The 19,112-nt window shown below is 47.9% G+C and overlaps 1 protein-coding gene across 5 annotated transcripts in view; it reads right to left on the bottom strand.

Moving 5' to 3' along the window:
* AK9 (adenylate kinase 9) overlaps positions 1–19,112 on the bottom strand; it is a 1,611,121-nt gene that overhangs the window by 284,493 nt on the left and 1,307,516 nt on the right. For all 5 annotated transcript variants that reach the window (XM_078648533.1, XM_078648534.1, XM_078648537.1 and 2 more), the window contains one exon: positions 16,738–16,884. In XM_078648533.1, coding sequence (XP_078504659.1) covers positions 16,738–16,884 — 147 coding nt within the window. The remainder of the gene's footprint in view (positions 1–16,737; positions 16,885–19,112) is intronic.

Here is a 19,112-nt window from a genome sequence, read left to right as displayed (position 1 = left end):
GGTATTTTACCACACAATTGGATTGTGTGGTAAAATACCGAATCTGTAAGGCCTGTGGCACTCTCAGGAGTGCCACCTAGATTTGGATATACCGAATCGGTAAAAAATACTGATTCGGTATTTTACAGAATCGGTAGATTCGGTAAATTTACCGATTCTGTAAAATATATGCCCCTACATCTGAAAACCCAAATACCGTTCGGTAACGGCCGAATTCGGCCGTTACCGACCGGTATTTTGGCTCCTACATCTGGCCCTTAGTAGTGCGTAAAGAACAAGTCACTTACCTTCGGTAACGCTTTTTCTGGTAGATACAATATCTGCCTGTGGATTCCTCACCTTGTGAATATCCCCCTTGCGTCAGCAACATTCGGAATTTTTTCTTCGTAGCACGCTGGCGTGGACGACATCACAGGAGCACGGCATCGCGCGCGACACCGTCTGACGTCACCGACTCCTTATTAAACCCACGTTGGCATGATGACGTCAGTTCCGCCCTTTTTTCCGTGCCTTCGAGGCACCCGGACGGACCAACAACAGCAAATATGCATATATACAATGTACACAGTACATACAAACCAAAATAGCACACAGTGCATAGCAAAGGCATCAAAACCCAAAATATATACAAACAATAAAACCAGGTATAGCAGAGTGGACAACGGGGAGGCGGGTGGGCATGTGTGGAATCCACAGGCAGATATTGTATCTACCAGAAAAAGCGTTACCGAAGGTAAGTAACTTGTTCTTCTGATAGATACATCTGCCGTGTGGATTCCTCACCTTGTGAATAGAGTCCCACAGCAGTCCCTACTCCCGGAGGAGGGTGTCCACTCTGCTATACCAGGAAATCTTGGAGAACAGAGCGCGCGAAGTGGCCGTCCCTCCTCACCTCGGAATCCAAGCAGTAATGCTTCGCGAAAGTGTGGAGGGAGGCCCAAGTCACAGCCCTGCAAATGTCCTCAACAGGAACATCTCTAGACAAAGCAGATGTTGCAGACTTTGCTCTAGTTGAATGTGCTCTAATACCCTCAGGAGGGTCCTTACCCGCCAGGGAGTAGCAAATCTTGATGCACAGGATTATCCACCTGGAAAGTGTGCGCTTGTGCACCGCTCTGCCCTTCTTGCAGCCAGCAAAACCAATAAACAGCTGGTCATCCATCCGGAAGTCTTTTGTTCTGTCCAAATAAAAAGACACCGCCCTCTTAGGGTCCAGACGGTGTAGTCTCTCTTCCTCCTTAGACGGGTGAGGGGGAGGATAGAAGGTAGGAAGGGTAATGGACTGTCCTAGATGGAAGGGAGTTATCACCTTAGGCAGAAAAGCAGCCCTGGTCCTAAGAACCAGTCTTTCAGCATGAATGGTCAGGAATGGGGGCTTAGAACTAAGAGCCTGAAGCTCACTCACCCTCCTTGCCGAGGTGATTGCAACCAAGAAGACCGTCTTAAAAGAAAGAAGCCTCATGGGACACTTGTGCAAGGGCTCGAAGGGAGAACCCATCAAATAGGTCAGCACAAGATTCAAATCCCAATGAGGAATAACAAAAGGAGTAGGAGGGAATCTATTAGTGAGTCCCTTAAAAAAACTTAGAACCACAGGAGACTTAAAAAGAGAAGGCTGATCCGGCAAACAGAGAAATGCCGACAAAGCCGAAAGATACCCCTTGACCGTGGCAACAGCAAATCCTTGCTGCGCCAAAGAAAGAGCAAACTGCAAAATGTGAGACAAATGAGCCTTCAGAGGGTCAACATCTCTCTCCCTACACCAAGAGACAAATTTAGACCACCTATACGAATAAATGGACTTAGTGGAGTCACGCCTGGCAGAAAGAATGACATCCACAACATCATGAGGGAGAGAAAAGGAATTCAAGTTGCCCCGTTCAATCTCCAGGCATGAAGGTGTAATGTCTGGAGGTGGGGGTGTAGAATCTGCCCCTCCATCTGAGAGAGGAGGTCTGCCCTGTGAGGGAGACGGAGCGGCGGTTGAGAGGAGAGGTGGAGAAGGTCTGTGTACCACACCCTTCTTGGCCAATCCGGGGCGACCAATATGACTTGGGCCCGGTCCTGGCGAATCTTCCTCAGAACCCGAGGAATCAAGGGTATGGGAGGAAACGCGTAAAGAAGTTGATTTTCCCAACTCAACTGAAACGCGTCCCCCAAAGCTCCTTGCATCGGAAACTGGAGACTGCAGAATGACAGGCAGTGAGCATTCTCGCGAGTGGCAAACAAGTCCACCCGAGGAGTCCCCCACATCTGAAAGATGTCGAGAACCACCTCCGGGTGAAGCCTCCACTCGTGGTCGGCAGAAAACTGCCGACTGAGACTGTCTGCACGAACGTTCAGAACTCCGGCCAGATGATTTGCCATCAGACAAATCTGATGGTCACTGAACCCAGGACCAGAGACGCAGAGCCTCTCTGCAGAGACACTGCGACCCTACTCCCCGCTGCTTGTTGATGTACCACATCGCGGTCGTGTTGTCCGTCAGGACCTGAACCGACTGACCGCGAAGGGAAGGGAGGATGGCCTTGAGCGCCAAACGTATCGCCCGCAATTCTAGAAGGTTGATATGAAGCAACCTTTCCTCTGGAGACCAAATCCCTTTGACCTCCAGGTCCCCCAGATGAGCACCCCACCTGAGAGTAGATTCATCCGTTATCACTGTGGCCACTGATGGAGGAAGTTGAAAAGGCTTTCCTTGTGACAGATTGCCTTCCACACTCCACCAAGACAGATCCGCTGCAGTTTCTCTGGAGATCCTCACAGACTCCCTGAGATCTCCGTTGTGCTGATACCACTGCCTGCGGAGACACCACTGGAGTGCCCTCATGTGCCAGCGTGCATGATTGACCAACAGAATGCAAGAAGCCATCAGACCGAGCAGACGAAGGACCTTCAGGACTGGAACAACCTCTCCATTGAAGAATAAAGGAATCATTTCCTGTATGTCGCGAATCCTTTGAGGTGGAGGGAATGCGCGACATACAGTAGTGTCCAGTACCGCACCTATGAACAGGTTGCGCTGGGAGGGCACCAGGGGAGACTTGGGTACATTTATCGAAAAACCCAACCTGTGCAACAACTGAGTTGTCTCCTGCAGATGATGAAGCACAATCTCCGGCGACTCCGCCTTGATCAGTCAGTCGTCTAGATAGGGGAACACAGGAATCCCCGATCTTCTGAGATGCGCAGCCACCACTGCCATCACCTTGGTGAAAACTCGAGGCGCAGTAGTAAGCCCAAAAGGAAGGACCGCAAACTGGTAGTGTTGCGATCCCACCGTAAAACGGAGATACTTCCTGTGCGACTTCAGAATGGGGATGTGAAAACACGCATCCTGCAAGTCGATCGACACCATCCAGTCTTCTTCCATCAGCGCTTGAAGAACCTGTGCAAGTGTGAGCATTTTGAACTTCTCCTGTTTGAGATAGAGGTTCAAAATCCTGAGGTCCAGGATTGGCCGAAACCTGCCATCCTTCTTGGGTATCAGGAAATACCGGGAGTAGCACCCCTGACCCCTTTCCTGCTCTGGAACCACCTCTATTGCACCCTTTTGGAACAGTGCCAGGACTTCTTCCTGCAGGAGAAGAAAATGGTCCTCCGAACAATAACCTTGGCAAGGAGGGTTATTGGGAGGGAACTCCTGAAAAGGAAGTGCATACCCATTTTCTACGAGATTGAGAAACCAAAGATCTGATGTAACCGATTCCCAATCCCATAGAAAATGAGTAAGCCGACCCCCTACCGGACCCACATGATCCAGAATGGTGGATCTAGGGCTACTTTGCTGATGTAGGAGGGGGTTGGGTATTATTGGAGTAAGTAGAGGAAGAGGAGACTTGACGACCACGTCCACGACCCTTCTGTCTACCTCTATAAGATTTGTACAGAGGGTTTTGCTGCTGCTGCTGTTGTTGCTGGCCTTGTCTGAAGGGACGAAAGGAGGATCTACCAAACCCTCTAAACTTCTTAGTGGTAGAACCTCTTGTCTGGAGACCCAAAGATCTTGCAGTAGCCCGACTATCTTTGAATCTTTCCAAAGCCACATCCGCCTTCTTCCCAAAAAGGCCTGTCCCGTCAAAAGGCAAGTCCATCAATGTGGATTGAACATCTGTAGAGAAATCAGAGGATTTCAGCCATGCCGCCCTTCTGGTGGCAACAGTAGAGCCCATAATCCTGGCAACAGAGTCCGCTGTGTCCATGCCACTCTGAATTACCAAGCGGGCTGCAGCTTGAGTATCGGAGACCACCTCATTAAAGTTTTTCCTATCATCCTCTGGAAGCTTAGATGACAATTGTTTCACAGAGTCCATCAATGCATGAACATATCTCCCCAAAAGGCAAGTAGCATTAGTAGATTTTAGAGCCATGCTACCTGAGGAGAAAATCTTCTTTGCAGATTGATCCAACTTTTTAGAGTCCTTGTCTGCTGGCACCTGAGGAAAAGAACCAGCAGACCTGTTGGAACAAGCGGCCTGCACTACCAGACTCTCCGGTGAAGGATGTGAAGAGAGAAACTCGGGGTCACCAGGTGCCACCCTGTAGCGTCTTGCTACAGACCTTGAAACAGCAGGAGCAGTCAACGGTCTCTTCCAGACCTCCATTATCCGTTCAGTTAAAGCCTCAGTAAATGGAAGTGTAGGCTCTATAATAGAAGAAGGAGAGTGTAAAACCTCTGTGAGGATGTTAGGTTTGTACTCAACAGTAGGTAAGGTCAGATTGAGTAGATCTGCAGCCTTTCTAATAACAACATGGTAGGGTGCCACGTCCTTAGATGGTGCATCAGAAACTGATGGTAAACCTCACTCAGGAGAGAGTTCCAGACCACTAGCACTATGTAGGTCTTCAAAACAGTCCCCTTGATCTAGAAGTTCACCTTCTTCTACATCAGAATCTTCATATCTCTTTTCCTCCAAGAGACGCTGAGCCCTGCGTCTCGACCATTCCATACGAACCGAAGTCGATGGATCCGGTAACGACTCCGACGGAGCCGGATCCGACGTCGAACGAGGAGCCGGGGCAGCTGGAGGACGAGACTCACGGACTGGCGTGGCACCTCGATCCAAATTACGAGGTCGATCCGGAGCCGGCGAAGCCGTTTGGGGAGTCGATGACCTCGGTGGAGCCGTACCGAGCCAAGGTGTATAAGGCGCCGGCATAAACGGCATAAAAGGAGCTGGGGCGTAACTTTGAGGAATGCCCAAGTTGTAAGACAATGGACCCATGGGACCAGCCGGTGCACCAGCGGGGTACATTGCTCTCGAATAAACTCCAAACATCGCATTAAGGAAATGCGAGGGGTCCTGTCCAGGACCAGGAAAAGGAGGGTACGAACCTACTGGATGTTCTGAAGGAGGTTGCTCCGACATCGGTTCATTCTGACCCTCTTGATCTACAGTGACTTCTACCGGAGTCGGAGCTCGAGGAACTTCCTCTTCTTCTTCATGCTCCGAAGAATGGTGTGACACCGGATCCGGTTCTTGTTCCGGAGTCGGGGAACCTCCAAGAGACTGCAAAGGAGAAGGAGATACGAAGTCCTTATGATGCTTACGAGACTTCTTCTTCGAATCCGAAGACTCTTTTCCAGAATGATGTCTTGAGCTATGTTTTCTCCTCTTGTGCTTCCTCTTCGAGGAGCTCGAAGCATGACCCGAAGCCGACTTGGATCCAGACCTCGACCTCTCTCTGGATCTCGACCTCGCCCTGGATCTCAACCTCGCCCTGGACCTCGACCTCGAAGCCGACCTCGATCTCGACTTCGAACGCGACTTCTGTCTCGACTTTGAGCGTCTGGACGTCGACCACGAATATCTCCCAGTCTCTCTTCCCTTTACCTTCGCAAGAAGAAGTTTAGCTTCACGTTCTCGTAACGCCTTAGGATTCATCTTGAAGCAGGATCGACAGTTTTTAACATCGTGGTCCGATCCAAGACACCATAAGCAATCGTTATGAGGATCGGTGATCGACATCATGCGAGCGCAAGACCCACATTGTTTGAATCCTGTCTTCCTCGACGACATTTTCGACGAAGAAGGAATAATTAAAGATGAAATAGTAACACTACAATAGCAGAAGATACAAAGTATCGCAGAAGATCCCAGAAACCGTTAGCGTCGACGACGTGGAAAAAAGGGAACTGACGTCATCACGCCGACGTGGGTCTAATAAGGAGTCGGTGACGTCAGACGGAGTCGCGCGCGATGCCGTGCTCCTGTGACATCGTCCACGCCGGCGTGCTAGGAAGAAAAAATTCCGAATGTTGCTGACGCAAGGGGGATATTCACAAGGTGAGGAATCCACACGGCAGATGTATCTATCAGAATGACACATATTTGGGAAAACACTATTTGCACACATCATCATTTGTGCAATATATAGTACAACTGTATATGTGTGCAAAAGCAATGGCCATTAAAAAGTAGAATGTGCCGTCTGTAAAGAACAAGTTACTTACCTTAGGTAATGCTTTTTCTGGTGGATACAGTATCTGCCTGTGGATTCCTCACCTTGTTAATATCCCCCTGCGTCAGCGACATTCGGAAATTCTTTTATAGCTCTACACGCCGACGTGGACGACGTCCCAGAAGCACGGCATCGCGCGCGGCTCTGCTGACGTCACCGACACCATAATAGGCCTGCGTCGGCGTGATGACATCAGTTCCGCCCTTTTTTCTGTGCCTTCGAGGCACACGGACGGACCGACAATGAAACCCACAAAGAGTTGGTCATCAATCCTGAACTCTCTAGTTCTGTCCAGGTAAAAGCTCACCGCCCTCTTTGAGTCCAGATTGTGAAGTATCTCGTCCTCCTTGGAAGGGTGAAGGGGAGGATAGAAGGTAGGGAGGGTAATGGACTGCCCCAGATGGAAAGGTTTCACCACCTTAGGCAGAAAAGCAGCCCTGGTCCTGAGTACCATTCTTTCAGCATGAATGGTCAAGAATGGGGGTTTCGAACCCAAAGCATGAAGCTCACTTACCCTCCTTGCCGAGGTAATTGCAATCAGAAAGACCGCCTTAAAAGATAACAACCTCAAGGAACACCTGTGCAAAGGCTCAAAAGGTGATCCCATCAAGAAAGTAAGGACAAGGTTTAAGTCCCATTGAGGTACAATAAAAGCCGTGGGAGGAAATGTATTTGTAAGGCCTTTTAAAAACCTTAAAGCAATAGGAGATTTAAATAAGGACAGCTGATCCGGCAGACAAAGGAATGCAGACAAGGCCGACAGATAACCTTTGACTGTCGCTACAGCAAATCCTTGCTGGGCCAATGAAAGAACAAACTGAAGAATGTCAGACAAACAAGCCTTCAAAGGGTCAATGGACTTCTCCGCACACCAAGAGACAAACTTGGACCACTTATAAGAATAGATAGACTTGGTGGAATGACGCCTGGCTGATAATATGACATCCACCACGTCATGTGGGAGAAAAACAAAATTCAGGTAGCCCCGTTCAATCTCCAGGCATGAAGGTGTGAGGTCTGGAGGTGTGGATGTAGAACCTGCACCTGCGACTGCGAGAGGAGGTCTGCCCTGAGAGGGAGACGGAGCAGAGGGCACGAGGAGAGGTGGAGAAGATCTGTGTACCACACCCTTCTTGGCCAATCCGGGGGGATCATTATGACTTGGGCCCGGTCTTGGCGAATCTTCCTCAGAACCTGAGAAATCAAGGGTATGGGAGGAAACGCGTAAAGGAGTTGCGAATCCCAACTCATCTGAAGCGCATCCCCCAAGGTGCCCTGCATTGGATACTGGAGACTGCAGAATGACGGGCTGTAAGCATTGTCGTGAGTGGCAAACAGGTCCACCCAAGGAGGTCCCCACATCCGAAAGACGTGACGAACTACCTCTGGATGAAGCCTCCACTCGTGATCGGCCGAGAACTGCCGACTGAGACTGTCTGCACGCACGTTCAGAACTCCAGCCAGATGATTTGCCATCAGACAAATCTGATGGTCCTGAACCCAGGACCAAATTCGCAGAGCCTCTCTGCAAAGACAATGCAACCCCACTCCTCCCTGCTTGTTGACATAGCACATTGCGCTCATGTTGTCCGTTAGGACTTGAACCGACAGACCGCAAAGGGAAGGGAGGAAGGCCTTGAGTGCCAAACGTATCGCCCGCAACTCTAGAAGGTTGATGTGAAGTAACCTTTCTTCTGGAGACCAAAGACCCTTGATCTCCAGATCCCCCAGATGAGCACTCCACCCTAGAGTGGATGCATCCGTTATCACTGTGGCTACCGATGGCGGCAAATGAAAAGGCTTTCCTTGAGACAGATTGCCTTCCACGCTCCACCAAGACAGATACGCTGCAGCTTCTCTGGAGATCCTGATTGACTCCCTGAGATCTCCGTTGTGCTGATACCACTGCCTGCGGAGGCTACACTGGAGTGCCCACATGTGCCAGCGTGCATGGTTGACCAACAGTATGCAGGAAGCCATCAGACCGAGCAGGCGAAGGACCTTCAGGACTGGAAAGACCGATCCGTTGTAAAATAAAGGAATCATTTCCTGTATGTCGAGAATCCTTTGTGAAGGAGGGAATGCCCGATACACAGTGGTATCCAGCACCGCACCTATGAACAGGTTGCGCTGAGAGGGCACCAGGTGAGATTTGGGCACGTTTATCGAGAAACCCAACCTGTACAACAACTGTGTTATAATCTGCAGATGATGGAGCACCCTCTCTGGCGACTCTCCTTTGATCAGCCAGTTGTCCAGATAAGGGAATACCGGTATCCCTGACCTTCTGAGATGGGCTGCCACCACTGCCATCACCTTGGTGAAGACTTGAGGTGCAGTAGTATGACCAAACGGAAGGACCGCAAACTGGTAATGTTGCGACCCCACCGTGAAACGGAGATACTTCCTGTGCTATTTCAGGATGGGAATATGAAAATACGCATCCTGTAAGTCGATTGACACCATCCAGTCCTCTTCCAGCAGCGCTTGAAGAACCTGCGCAAGGGTGAGCATCTTGAACTTCTACTGTTTCAGATAGAGGTTAAAGACCCTGAGGTCCAAGATTGGACGAAGTCTGCCATCCTTCTTGGGTATCAGGAAATACCGGGAGTAGCATCCCTGACCCCTTTCCTGCTCTGGAACCAGCTCTATCACACCTTTTTTTAATAATGCCAGGACTTCCTCCTGCAGAAGAAGTAGGTGGTCCTCCGTGCAAAATCATTGATAAGGAGGGTAATTTGGGGGAAATTCCCAAAAGGGAAGAGCATACCCATTCTTCACACGATTGAGAACCCAAAGGTCTGACGTGACCGATTCCCAATCCTGTAGAAAATGAATAAGCTGACCCCCCACAGGACCAACATGATCTGGAATGGCAGATCTAGGGCTGCTTTGCTGTGGTAGGAAGAGGTTGGGAAGAGGAGGAAGAGGAGGAGGAGGAGGAGGAGGCTTGACACCCTCGAGGACGGCCCCTGAGCTTGCCTCTGTATGCTTTGTACAGCGAATTCTGCTGCTGCTTTGGTTGCTTGAAAGATCGAAAGGAAGACCTTCCGAATCCTCTATACCTTTTACTAACAGAACGTCTGGAGTGAGGCCCAAAGATCTAGCTGTTGCTCTACTATCCTTGAATCTCTCCAAGACAGTATCCGCTTTCTTCCCAAACAGGCCCGAACCATCAAATGGCAGATCTATGAAGGTAGCCTGGACATCAGCAGAAAACTCAGATGACTTCTACAAAGCAGCTCTCCTGGTAGCAATCGATGACTCCATGACCCTTGCCACAGAGTCAGCTGTGTCCAAGCCACTCTGGATGACTTCGCGAGCAACAGCTTGAGTATCAGCAAGAACCTCATTGAAGCTCTGCTTGTCCTCATCAGGAATCTTAGGAACCAACTGTTTCACAGAGTTCATTAGAGCGTGAATGTAACGCCCTAAAAGGCAAGTGGCGTTTGTTGACTTGAGAGCTATGCTAGCTGAAGAGAAAACCTTTTTAGCCAAATGATCTAGTTTCTTAGACTCTTTGTTACCAGGCACTTGAGGAAAAGCACCAGTACACTTTTTGCAGCAGGCCGCCTGTGGCACCACGCTTTCAGGAGAAGGATTGGAAGATAAGAAGTCCGGATCTCCAGGAGCCGCCCTATATCTCCTTGCGACAGCCCTTGAAACTGCTGGAGCCGAACAAAGGCTTACGCCACACCTCCAAGATTGGCTCTGTTAATGCATCATTAAAAGGAAGCATAGATTCTACTACTGAAGAGGGAGAGTGAAGCCCTTCCATTAAAATGTTTGATTTAAATTCCGCAGTGGGCAAATTTAAATTTAAAAGCTCAGCCGCCTTTAATGACTACATGATATGGTGCTAGATCTTTTGATGGAACATCTGGAGCAGAGGAAAGCTCCCAATCCGGAGATAGTTCTAAACCACTACCCTCCTTAAGATCATCTAAGAAATCTTCAGATTCCCACAGTTCACCTTCCTCCATTTCCTCTTCTCTATATCTCTCTTCCTCCAGAAGCCGCTGAGCTTCCTTTCTAGACCTCATCTTCGGGATCGGCATCGGTGGATCCGCAATCGACTCCAATGGAGCCGGTGTTAGATATAATTTTTTTCTAATTGTTTTCTGCACAACAACATTTAAATATTTGTAAATGAACTGTACAATTATTTAAAAATATATCGAAATATGTCAGCAATTAGAAAATCACAAAAAAGTGCTGCTTATACTTCTCAAGTGAAACAAAGATTTTAAGAGGTTCACAACAAAGACTCTTTACTTAGTAGTGCGTAAATAACAAATATTTGGGAAAACACTATTTGCACACATCATCATTTGTGCAATATATAGTACAACTGTATATGTGTGCAAAAGCAATGGCCATTAAAAAGTAGAATGTGCTGTCTGTAAAGAGCAAGTTACTTACCTTAGGTAATGCTTTTTCTGGTGGATACAGTATCTGCCTGTGGATTCCTCACCTTGTGAATATCCCCCTGCGTCAGCAACATTCGGAAATTCTTTTGTAGCTCCACACGCCGACGTGGACGACGTCCCAGAAGCACGGCATCGCGCGCGGCTCTGCTAACGTCACTGACACCATAATAGGCCTACGTCGGCGTGATGACATCAGTTTCGCCCTTTTTTCTGTGCCTTCGAGGCACACGGACGGACCGACAATGAAACCCACAAAGAGTTGGTCATCAATCCTGAACTCTCTAGTTCTGTCCAGGTAAAAGCTCACCGCCCTCTTTGGGTCCAGACGGTGAAGTATCTCCTGGTCCTTGGAAGGGTGAGGGGCAGGATAGAAGGTAGGGAGGGTAATGGACTGCCCCAGATGAAAGGTTTCACCACCTTAGGCAGAAAAGCAGCCCTGGTCCTGAGTACCATTCTTTCAGCATGAATGGTCAAGAATGGGGGTTTCGAACACAAAGCTTGAAGCTCACTTACCCTCCTTGCCGAGGTAATTGCAATCAGAAAGACCGTCTTAAAAGATAATAACCTCAAGGGACACCTGTGCAAAGGCTCAAAAGGTGATCCCATCAAGAAAGTAAGGACAAGGTTTAAGTCCCATTGAGGTACAATAAAAGCCGTGGGAGGAAATGTATTTGTAAGGCCTTTTAAAAACCTTAAAGCAATAGGAGATTTAAATAAGGACAGCTGATCCGGCAGACAAAGGAATGCAGACAAGGCAGACAGATAACCTTTGACTGACGCTACAGCTAATCCTTTCTGGGCCAATGAAAGAACAAACTGAAGAATGTCAGACAAACAAGCCTTCAAAGGGTCAATGTACTTCTCCCCACACCAAGAGACAAACTTGGACCACTTATAAGAATAGATAGACTTGGTGGAATGACGCCTGGCTGATAATATGACATCTACCACGTCATGTGGGAGAGAAACAAAATTCAGGTAGCCCCGTTCAATCTCCAGCATGAAGGTGTGAGGTCTGGAGGTGTGGGTGTAGAACCTGCCCCTGCGACTGCGAGAGGAGGTCTGCCCTGAGAGGGAGACGGAGCGGAGGGCTCGAGGAGAGGTGGAGAAGATCTGTATACCACACCCTTCTTGGCCAATCCGGGGCGATCAATATGACTTGGGCCCGGTCTTGGCGAATCTTCCTCAGAACCTGAGGAATCAAGGGTATGGGAGGAAACGCGTAAAAGAGTTGCGAATCCCAACTCATCTGAAACGCATCCCCCAAGGTGCCCTGCATCGGATACTGGAGACTGCAGAATGATGGGTTGTAAGCATTCTCGTGAGTGGCAAACAGGTCCACCCAAGGAGGTCCCCACATCCGAGAGACGTGACGAACTACCTCTGGATGAAGCCTCCACTCGTGATCGGCCGAGAACTGCCGACTGAGACTGTCTGCACGCACGTTCAGAACTCCGGCCAGATGATTTGCCATCAGACAAATCTGATGGTCCTGAACCCAGGACCAAAGTCGCAGAGCCTCTCTGCAAAGACAATGCGACCCTACTCCTTCCTGCTTGTTGACTTACCACATTGCGCTCATGTTGTCCGTTAGGACTTGAACCGACTGACCGCGAAGGGAAGGGAGGAAGGCCTTGAGTTCCAAACGTATCGCCCGCAACTCTAGAAGGTTGATGTGAAGTAACCTTTCTTCTGAAGACCAAAGACCCTTGATCTCCAGATCCCCCAGATGAGCACCCCACCCTAGAGTGGATGCATCCGTTATCACTGTGGCTACCGATGGCGGCAAATGAAACGGCTTTCCTTGAGACAGATTGCCTTCCACGCTCCACCAAGACAGATACGCTGCAGCTTCTCTGGAGATCCTGATTGACTCTCTGAGATCTCCGTTGTGCTGATACCACTGCCTGCGGAGGCACCACTGGAGTGCCCTCACGTGCCAGCGTGCATGATGGACCAACAGTATGCAGGAAGCCATCAGACCGAGCAGGCGAAGGACCTTCAGGACTGGAAAGACCGATCCGTTGTAAAATAAAGGAATCATTTCCTGTATGTCGAGAATCCTTTGTGGAGGAGGGAATGCCCGACACCCAGTGGTATCCAGCACCGCACCTATGAACAGGTTGTGCTGAGAGGGCACCAGGTGAGATTTGGGCACGTTTATCGAGAAACCCAACCTGTACAACAACTGTGTTATAATCTGCAGATGATGGAGCACCCTCTCTGGCGACTCTCCTTTGATCAGCCAGTTGTCCAGATAAGGGAATACCGGTATCCCTGACCTTCTGAGATGGGCTGCCACCACTGCCATCACCTTGGTGAAGACTCGAGGTGCAGTAGTAAGACCAAATGGAAGGACCGCAAACTGGTAATGTTGCGACCCCACCGTGAAACAGAGATACTTCCTGTGCTACTTCAGGATGGGAATATGAAAATACGCATCCTGTAAGTCGATTGACACCATCCAGTCCTCTTCCAGCAGCACTTGAAGAACCTGCGCAAGGGTGAGCATCTTGAACTACTACTGTTTCAGATAGAGGTTAAAGACCCTGAGGTCCAAGATTGGACGAAGTCTGTCATCCTTCTTGGGTATCAGGAAATACCGGGAGTAGCATCCCTGACCCCTTTCCTGCTCTGGAACCAGCTCTATCACACCTTTTTTTAATAATGCCAGGACTTCCTCCATGCAGAAGAAGTAGATGTCCTCCGTGCAAAATCATTGATAAGGAGGGTAATTTGGGGGAAATTCCCAAAAGGGAAGAGCATACCCATTCTCTACACGATTGAGAACCCAAAGGTCTGACGTGACCGATTCCCAATCCTGTAGAAAATGAGTAAGCTGACCCCCCACAGGACCAACATGATCTGGAATGGCGGATCTAGGGCTGCTTTGCTCTGGTAGGAAGGGGTTGGGAAGAGGAGGAAGAGGAGGAGGAGGAGGAGGAGGAGGAGGCTTGACGCCCTCGAGGACGGCCTCTGAGCCTGCCTCTGTACGCTTTGTACAGCGAATTCTGCTGCTGCTGTGGTTGCTTGAAAGATCGAAAGGAAGACCTTCCGAATCCTCTATACCTTTTACTAACAGAACCTCTGGACATGAGGCCCAAAGATCTAGCTGTTGCTCTACTATCCTTGAATCTCTCCAAGGCAGTATCCGCCTTCTTCCCAAACAGGCCAGAACCATCAAATGGCAGATCTATTAAGGTAGCCTGGACATCAGCAGAAAACTCAGATGACTTCAACAAAGCAGCTCTCCTGGTAGCAATCGATGACTCCATGACCCTTTCCACAGAGTCAGCTGTGTCCAAGCCACTCTGGATGACTTGGCGAGCAGCAGCTTGAGTATCAGCAAGAACCTCATTGAAGCTCTGCTTGTCCTAATCAGGAATCTTAGGAACCAACTGTTTCACAGAGTTCATTAGAGCGTGAATGTAATGCCCTAAAAGGCAAGTGGCATTTGTTGACTTGAGAGCCATGCTAGCTGAAGAGAAAACCTTTTTAGCTAAATGATATAGTTTCTTAGACTCTTTGCTACCAGGCACTTGAGGAAAAGCACCTGTAGACTTTTTGGAGCAGGCCGCCTGTAGCACCAAGCTTTCAGGAAAGGATGGGAAGATAAGAAGTCCGGATCTCCAGGAGCCGCCCTATATCTCCTTGTGACAGCCCTTGAAACTGCTGGGGCCGAAAAAGGCTTACGCCACACCTCCAAGATTGGCTCTGTTAATGCATCATTAAAAGGAAGCATAGGTTCTACTACTAAAGAGGGAGAGTGAAGCACTTCCATTAAAATGTTTGATTTAAATTCCGCAGTGGCAAATTTAAATATAAAAGCTCAGCCGCCTTTAATGACTACATGATATGGTACTATATCTTTTGATGGAACATCTGGAGCAGAGGAAAGCTCCCAATCCAGAGATAGTTCTAAACCACTACCCTCCTTAAGATCATCAAAGAAATCTTCAGAATCCCGCAGTTCACCTTCCTCCATTTCCTCTTCTCTATATTTCTCTTCCTCCAGAAGCCGCTGAGCTTCCTTTCTAGACCTCATCTTCAGGAGCGGCATCGGTGGATCCGCAATCGACTCCAATGGAGCCGGTGCCGGTGTCGAGCTCGGAGCTGAAGGAGCAGGCTGGGGCATACGAGGTTGAATTGGAACAGGCCCGGAGAAGATAGAACGGCGTCGATGACTTTGGCGGCGCCGAGAGATGCCAAGACTGAGCAGGTGCCGGCATAAATTGCATGAACGGCGCCGGAGCATACATCTGAGGGACTACCAGATTAAAAGCCATCGTACCCATGGGACCAACCGGTGCTCCAGAGGGTTACATGGCTGTGGAAAAGTCCCCATACATAGCATTTAAGTAATGCGTTGGGTCTTGCCCCGGGCCTGGTAATGGAGGGTACGAGCCCTCAGGCTGCTCCTGAGAAGGCACCGGATTCAGGTCATCTGGAACTTCAGGACGATGGACCGGAGTCACAGAAACCTCAGGCAAAGGAGCCTCTTCCTCCTCTCGAGGTGGAGAATGAATCGACGTCGGGGACGGATTCGACTCTCGAGCCGGAGACTGCTCCGGTGAACCAACAAGCGATGGCTCACCTTCCGGCTCCGGCACAGTAGGCGAAGGAGAAACATAATCCTTCCGATGTCGACGACCTGGAGACTTCGACTTCAGATCGGACTCTTTCGGAATGATTTCGAGACCCATGCTTCTTTTTCTTATGCTTCTTCTTGGATCGAAAAGCATGCCCCAAAGACGACCTTGAAGCCGACCTCGACTTCGAACGGGACCTCGAAAGACTGGAACGGGACTTTGACCTTTCCTTCTCCTTCTTGCCTTTCAACTTTGCCAAAAGAAGCTTTGCCTCCCTTTCTCGCAACGCCTTGGGGTTCATCTTCTTGCAACTGGGACAGCCTTGAACGTCGTGGTCAAATGAGAGACACCACACACAATCTTCATGTGGATCAGTTATAGACATCATCTTTCCGCATTTTCCACAGGGCTTGAAACCAGTTTTCTTCGAAGACATCTTGAAAAGATACAAGAAAACACTATAAATACTTGACAGTAACAGAGTAACAAACGAGCTACCGAGGATCCCTAGAAAAACCTTTAGCGAGAACGACGCGGAAAAAAGGAACTGATGTCATCACGCCGACATAGGCCTATTATGGAGTCGGTGACGTCAGCGGAGCCGCGCGCGATGCCATGCTTCTGTGACGTCGTCCACGTCAGCGTGTAGAGCTAGAAAAGCATTTCCGAAAGATGCTGACGCAGGGTATATTCACAAGGTGATGTATCCATCAGAATGACTGTTTGCAACACCAGACACCAGTTTTCTACCACACCCTCACCACTCCCCTGCCTCCTGGGCCTGGCTCCTTTGCTACACTTTTCTGAGAGTGATGCTTGGAGTTTTCACAATCCCTGTGAGTTCAGTGATGTAAAATTGATGGCAGCACCTTCACTGTGAAAATTGGTCCAGCACCACTTAAATCGTAAGATGAAATAGTGCTTGAACCAGTATAAGCACCACCACAAGGGAAGAAAGTCAGAGTTAGGCACAGATCAAATGGGACAAAATAGAAGCATGAGTTGTTATTTATTTTTTTTCAAATTGTTTATCAGAGATAGGAGTTAGTTTACAAAAAGAAGCAGGGCGAGGGAGCCCTGGGCCGTGTTAGTGTTCAGAGAAAGGGTTGAAGTTCAGAAAACTGAAAAGCACATTTGTTCTTTACCAGTGTTGATTAATTTGCATAAACATCTTATTAAACATTACACTATTAAATTTGTAGCAGTCACATGTATGTATGGTTGTTTAGTTGCATGTCTTTAATGTGCATAGCTACCTGTCAGAGTTCTTCTTATCCAGTAGCCCTCTTTTTAACACCTCTTTCGTATTTATTTTAAGTTCTATGATTTTCACTGGTATAATGCTCTGTGCTTCTAAAATATCTACTTGTTTTTTCGTGACAGGATATCCATCAAGAACAGTTCTGCAAAAGAAGTAAAAACAACAGGTAAATACAACATTTATTAAACAAGAATTGAAAATGAAATAGGTCTCGTATTTGCTTGAGTTAGAGCTATTGGCGTTGTAAAAGGCAATATCTTTTACCCATATGTTATGGAGTGTATCTATGTGGTGTGTAGTGGAATTATGTGGTTTGGATTGGAATTGTTATTTGTAGAATTATGTGGCGTGGAAATTTGTGGAGTGGATTTGTGTAGTGGAATTGTGTGGTATGGTGTGTAGTGAAATGTGAATAGTAATTATGCGGTATTAAGTGTCACTTAGTACATGCACAAACACAAAGCAGAAGAAAGTATATTAGTGCATTGACATATTGCTTGGCAGGTGTTGTAATGTCTTGAGGCCGTTCAGTTTATTAAAGTCGTCTGTTGGCTGCACAACAGGACTGGTCTGGTCAAAAGACTAGGGTCCCGATTCTCAAAAGTAATCCTAACTTTACGACTTTCGAAATTCACAAAAGACATGTAGGAGTAGTAAAGTTAAGATTTTGTCTTAAGTTTGTTTTACGTTTTGGTTTTAAGACAAAATCCTAACTTAAGTTTAATTTCAGTTTAACTAAAGTTAGGATTTTGGCTTAGATTACTTTTGTGAATCGGCTCCTAACTGTTTAAAAAGAATAACTGTTCAAAAAGTCTTACATGGGGAAACTGAACCTATTAGAGCAGTTTTCAATATTACACCAGGCGATAAAGCTGGCCCAATGGAGGCACAAAGCAATGCATAGCTGTTCAATGAAGCCCTTAAGTGGTTAAGGTAAGTACCCTGGGCCTCATTTACAAGGAATTAACGCAGTGCAGTGCCACAAGCCATTTGGCTGCACCACGCTGCGTTAATTTCTGAAGCACAGGAATACATCTTATTTACAATGAAATGACGGATCCCTTTGCTCTCCCCAAAGCTGGCGCACAAATTACTGGCATGCGCCGCATTGAGGGGGATGATTGTTTATTTGCAGGACGGGTGCCTTCCTGCACATAAACAATCTGAAATAGAATTTAGAGACTTCTATGTGTGCTGCTTAATGCAGCACACATAGAAGTTGAAATTTGTCATTTTTTCCAATGATTGTTTATGTGCAGGAAGGGATACTTTGGACTACGACCTCTGGCTGTGGGTGTACTCTTTGCTGTGATACCTTCATGTACATAAACAATAACAAGAGGGGATTTCCTCGTTTTATGTGTGTTGCAGAATGCAGCACGCATAGAAAGAGGAAAAAAGCACCTCCCTACGTCTCCCTTGGGGAGGCGTAGCTTTCTGACACATTACCAGGTTTCCGATTTCTTGTAAATCTGGAAATGTGGCAGAACCCATGGGTGTTGCATGGGAACACCCATAGCAACACCCATGGCACGCCCCTTTCAAGCAAAGTGTTGTGTGTAACGGGGACATATTTACAAGGACACAAAAAGCCACGCAGGCTGGCTTTACGTGTCCTTATAAGTATGAGGCAGCAGGTTGCGCCGTTGGTGCGTCACAAAACATGATGCAACGGTGGCGCAAATGATTTGTAAATAAGTCCCCCTGTCACTATGCCACATAAGGAACCTTGGAAAAAGCAATGTATAGCTATGTTATCAAATACTACTAGTGTGGTCATGTGTACTTCAGTACAGAAATTTCACTACATGTAAGTAGTGTACTGCTGCATTATATGAACTCTAGATTATTATTTTATTTACAAATAGTAAACATAACTATAGGAAAGCTGCACACAAACTGGGTACATAATTTTGCATCATAAGTTCACCATATATCCGATTGCATATAAGATATACTAGTGCATAATATGGTATGCAGAAATACACCTCTGGTGGTCACAGTTTCTCGCATCAAGTTATCAAAGGAGAACAAGAAGGTACTGTTGTTTGAGGGGATTCCCTGATCTGCCAATAAGAACCACCATGCAGCTTTGGTCACTGGTAGTAAGCTAGAGGAATGTATGAATGTTTAATGAAATTCCCACTTGCTGCCTTAAAGCACTAGATTGCGCAGGGTGAATAAATCAAGCTAGGGCATGAAGGGCCATAATTGACAGGCAGTTTTGTCTCAATTTCTTTTCACTGGGGAACACTGGTGCTCTTTCTTGTCTAAACAGCAAGTAAGTAGCACCTCCACTCTTGTGAAGACGGCAGACTCTGTGTCACAGGACACCAACCTTATTTCAATCCCATGCCCTTCGAGTATTGT

This window comes from Lissotriton helveticus, chromosome 6 (assembly GCF_964261635.1).
Source record: "Lissotriton helveticus chromosome 6, aLisHel1.1, whole genome shotgun sequence".
Classification (NCBI taxonomy): domain Eukaryota; kingdom Metazoa; phylum Chordata; class Amphibia; order Caudata; family Salamandridae; genus Lissotriton; species Lissotriton helveticus.
This window is presented reverse-complemented; position numbering and strand designations above follow the sequence as displayed.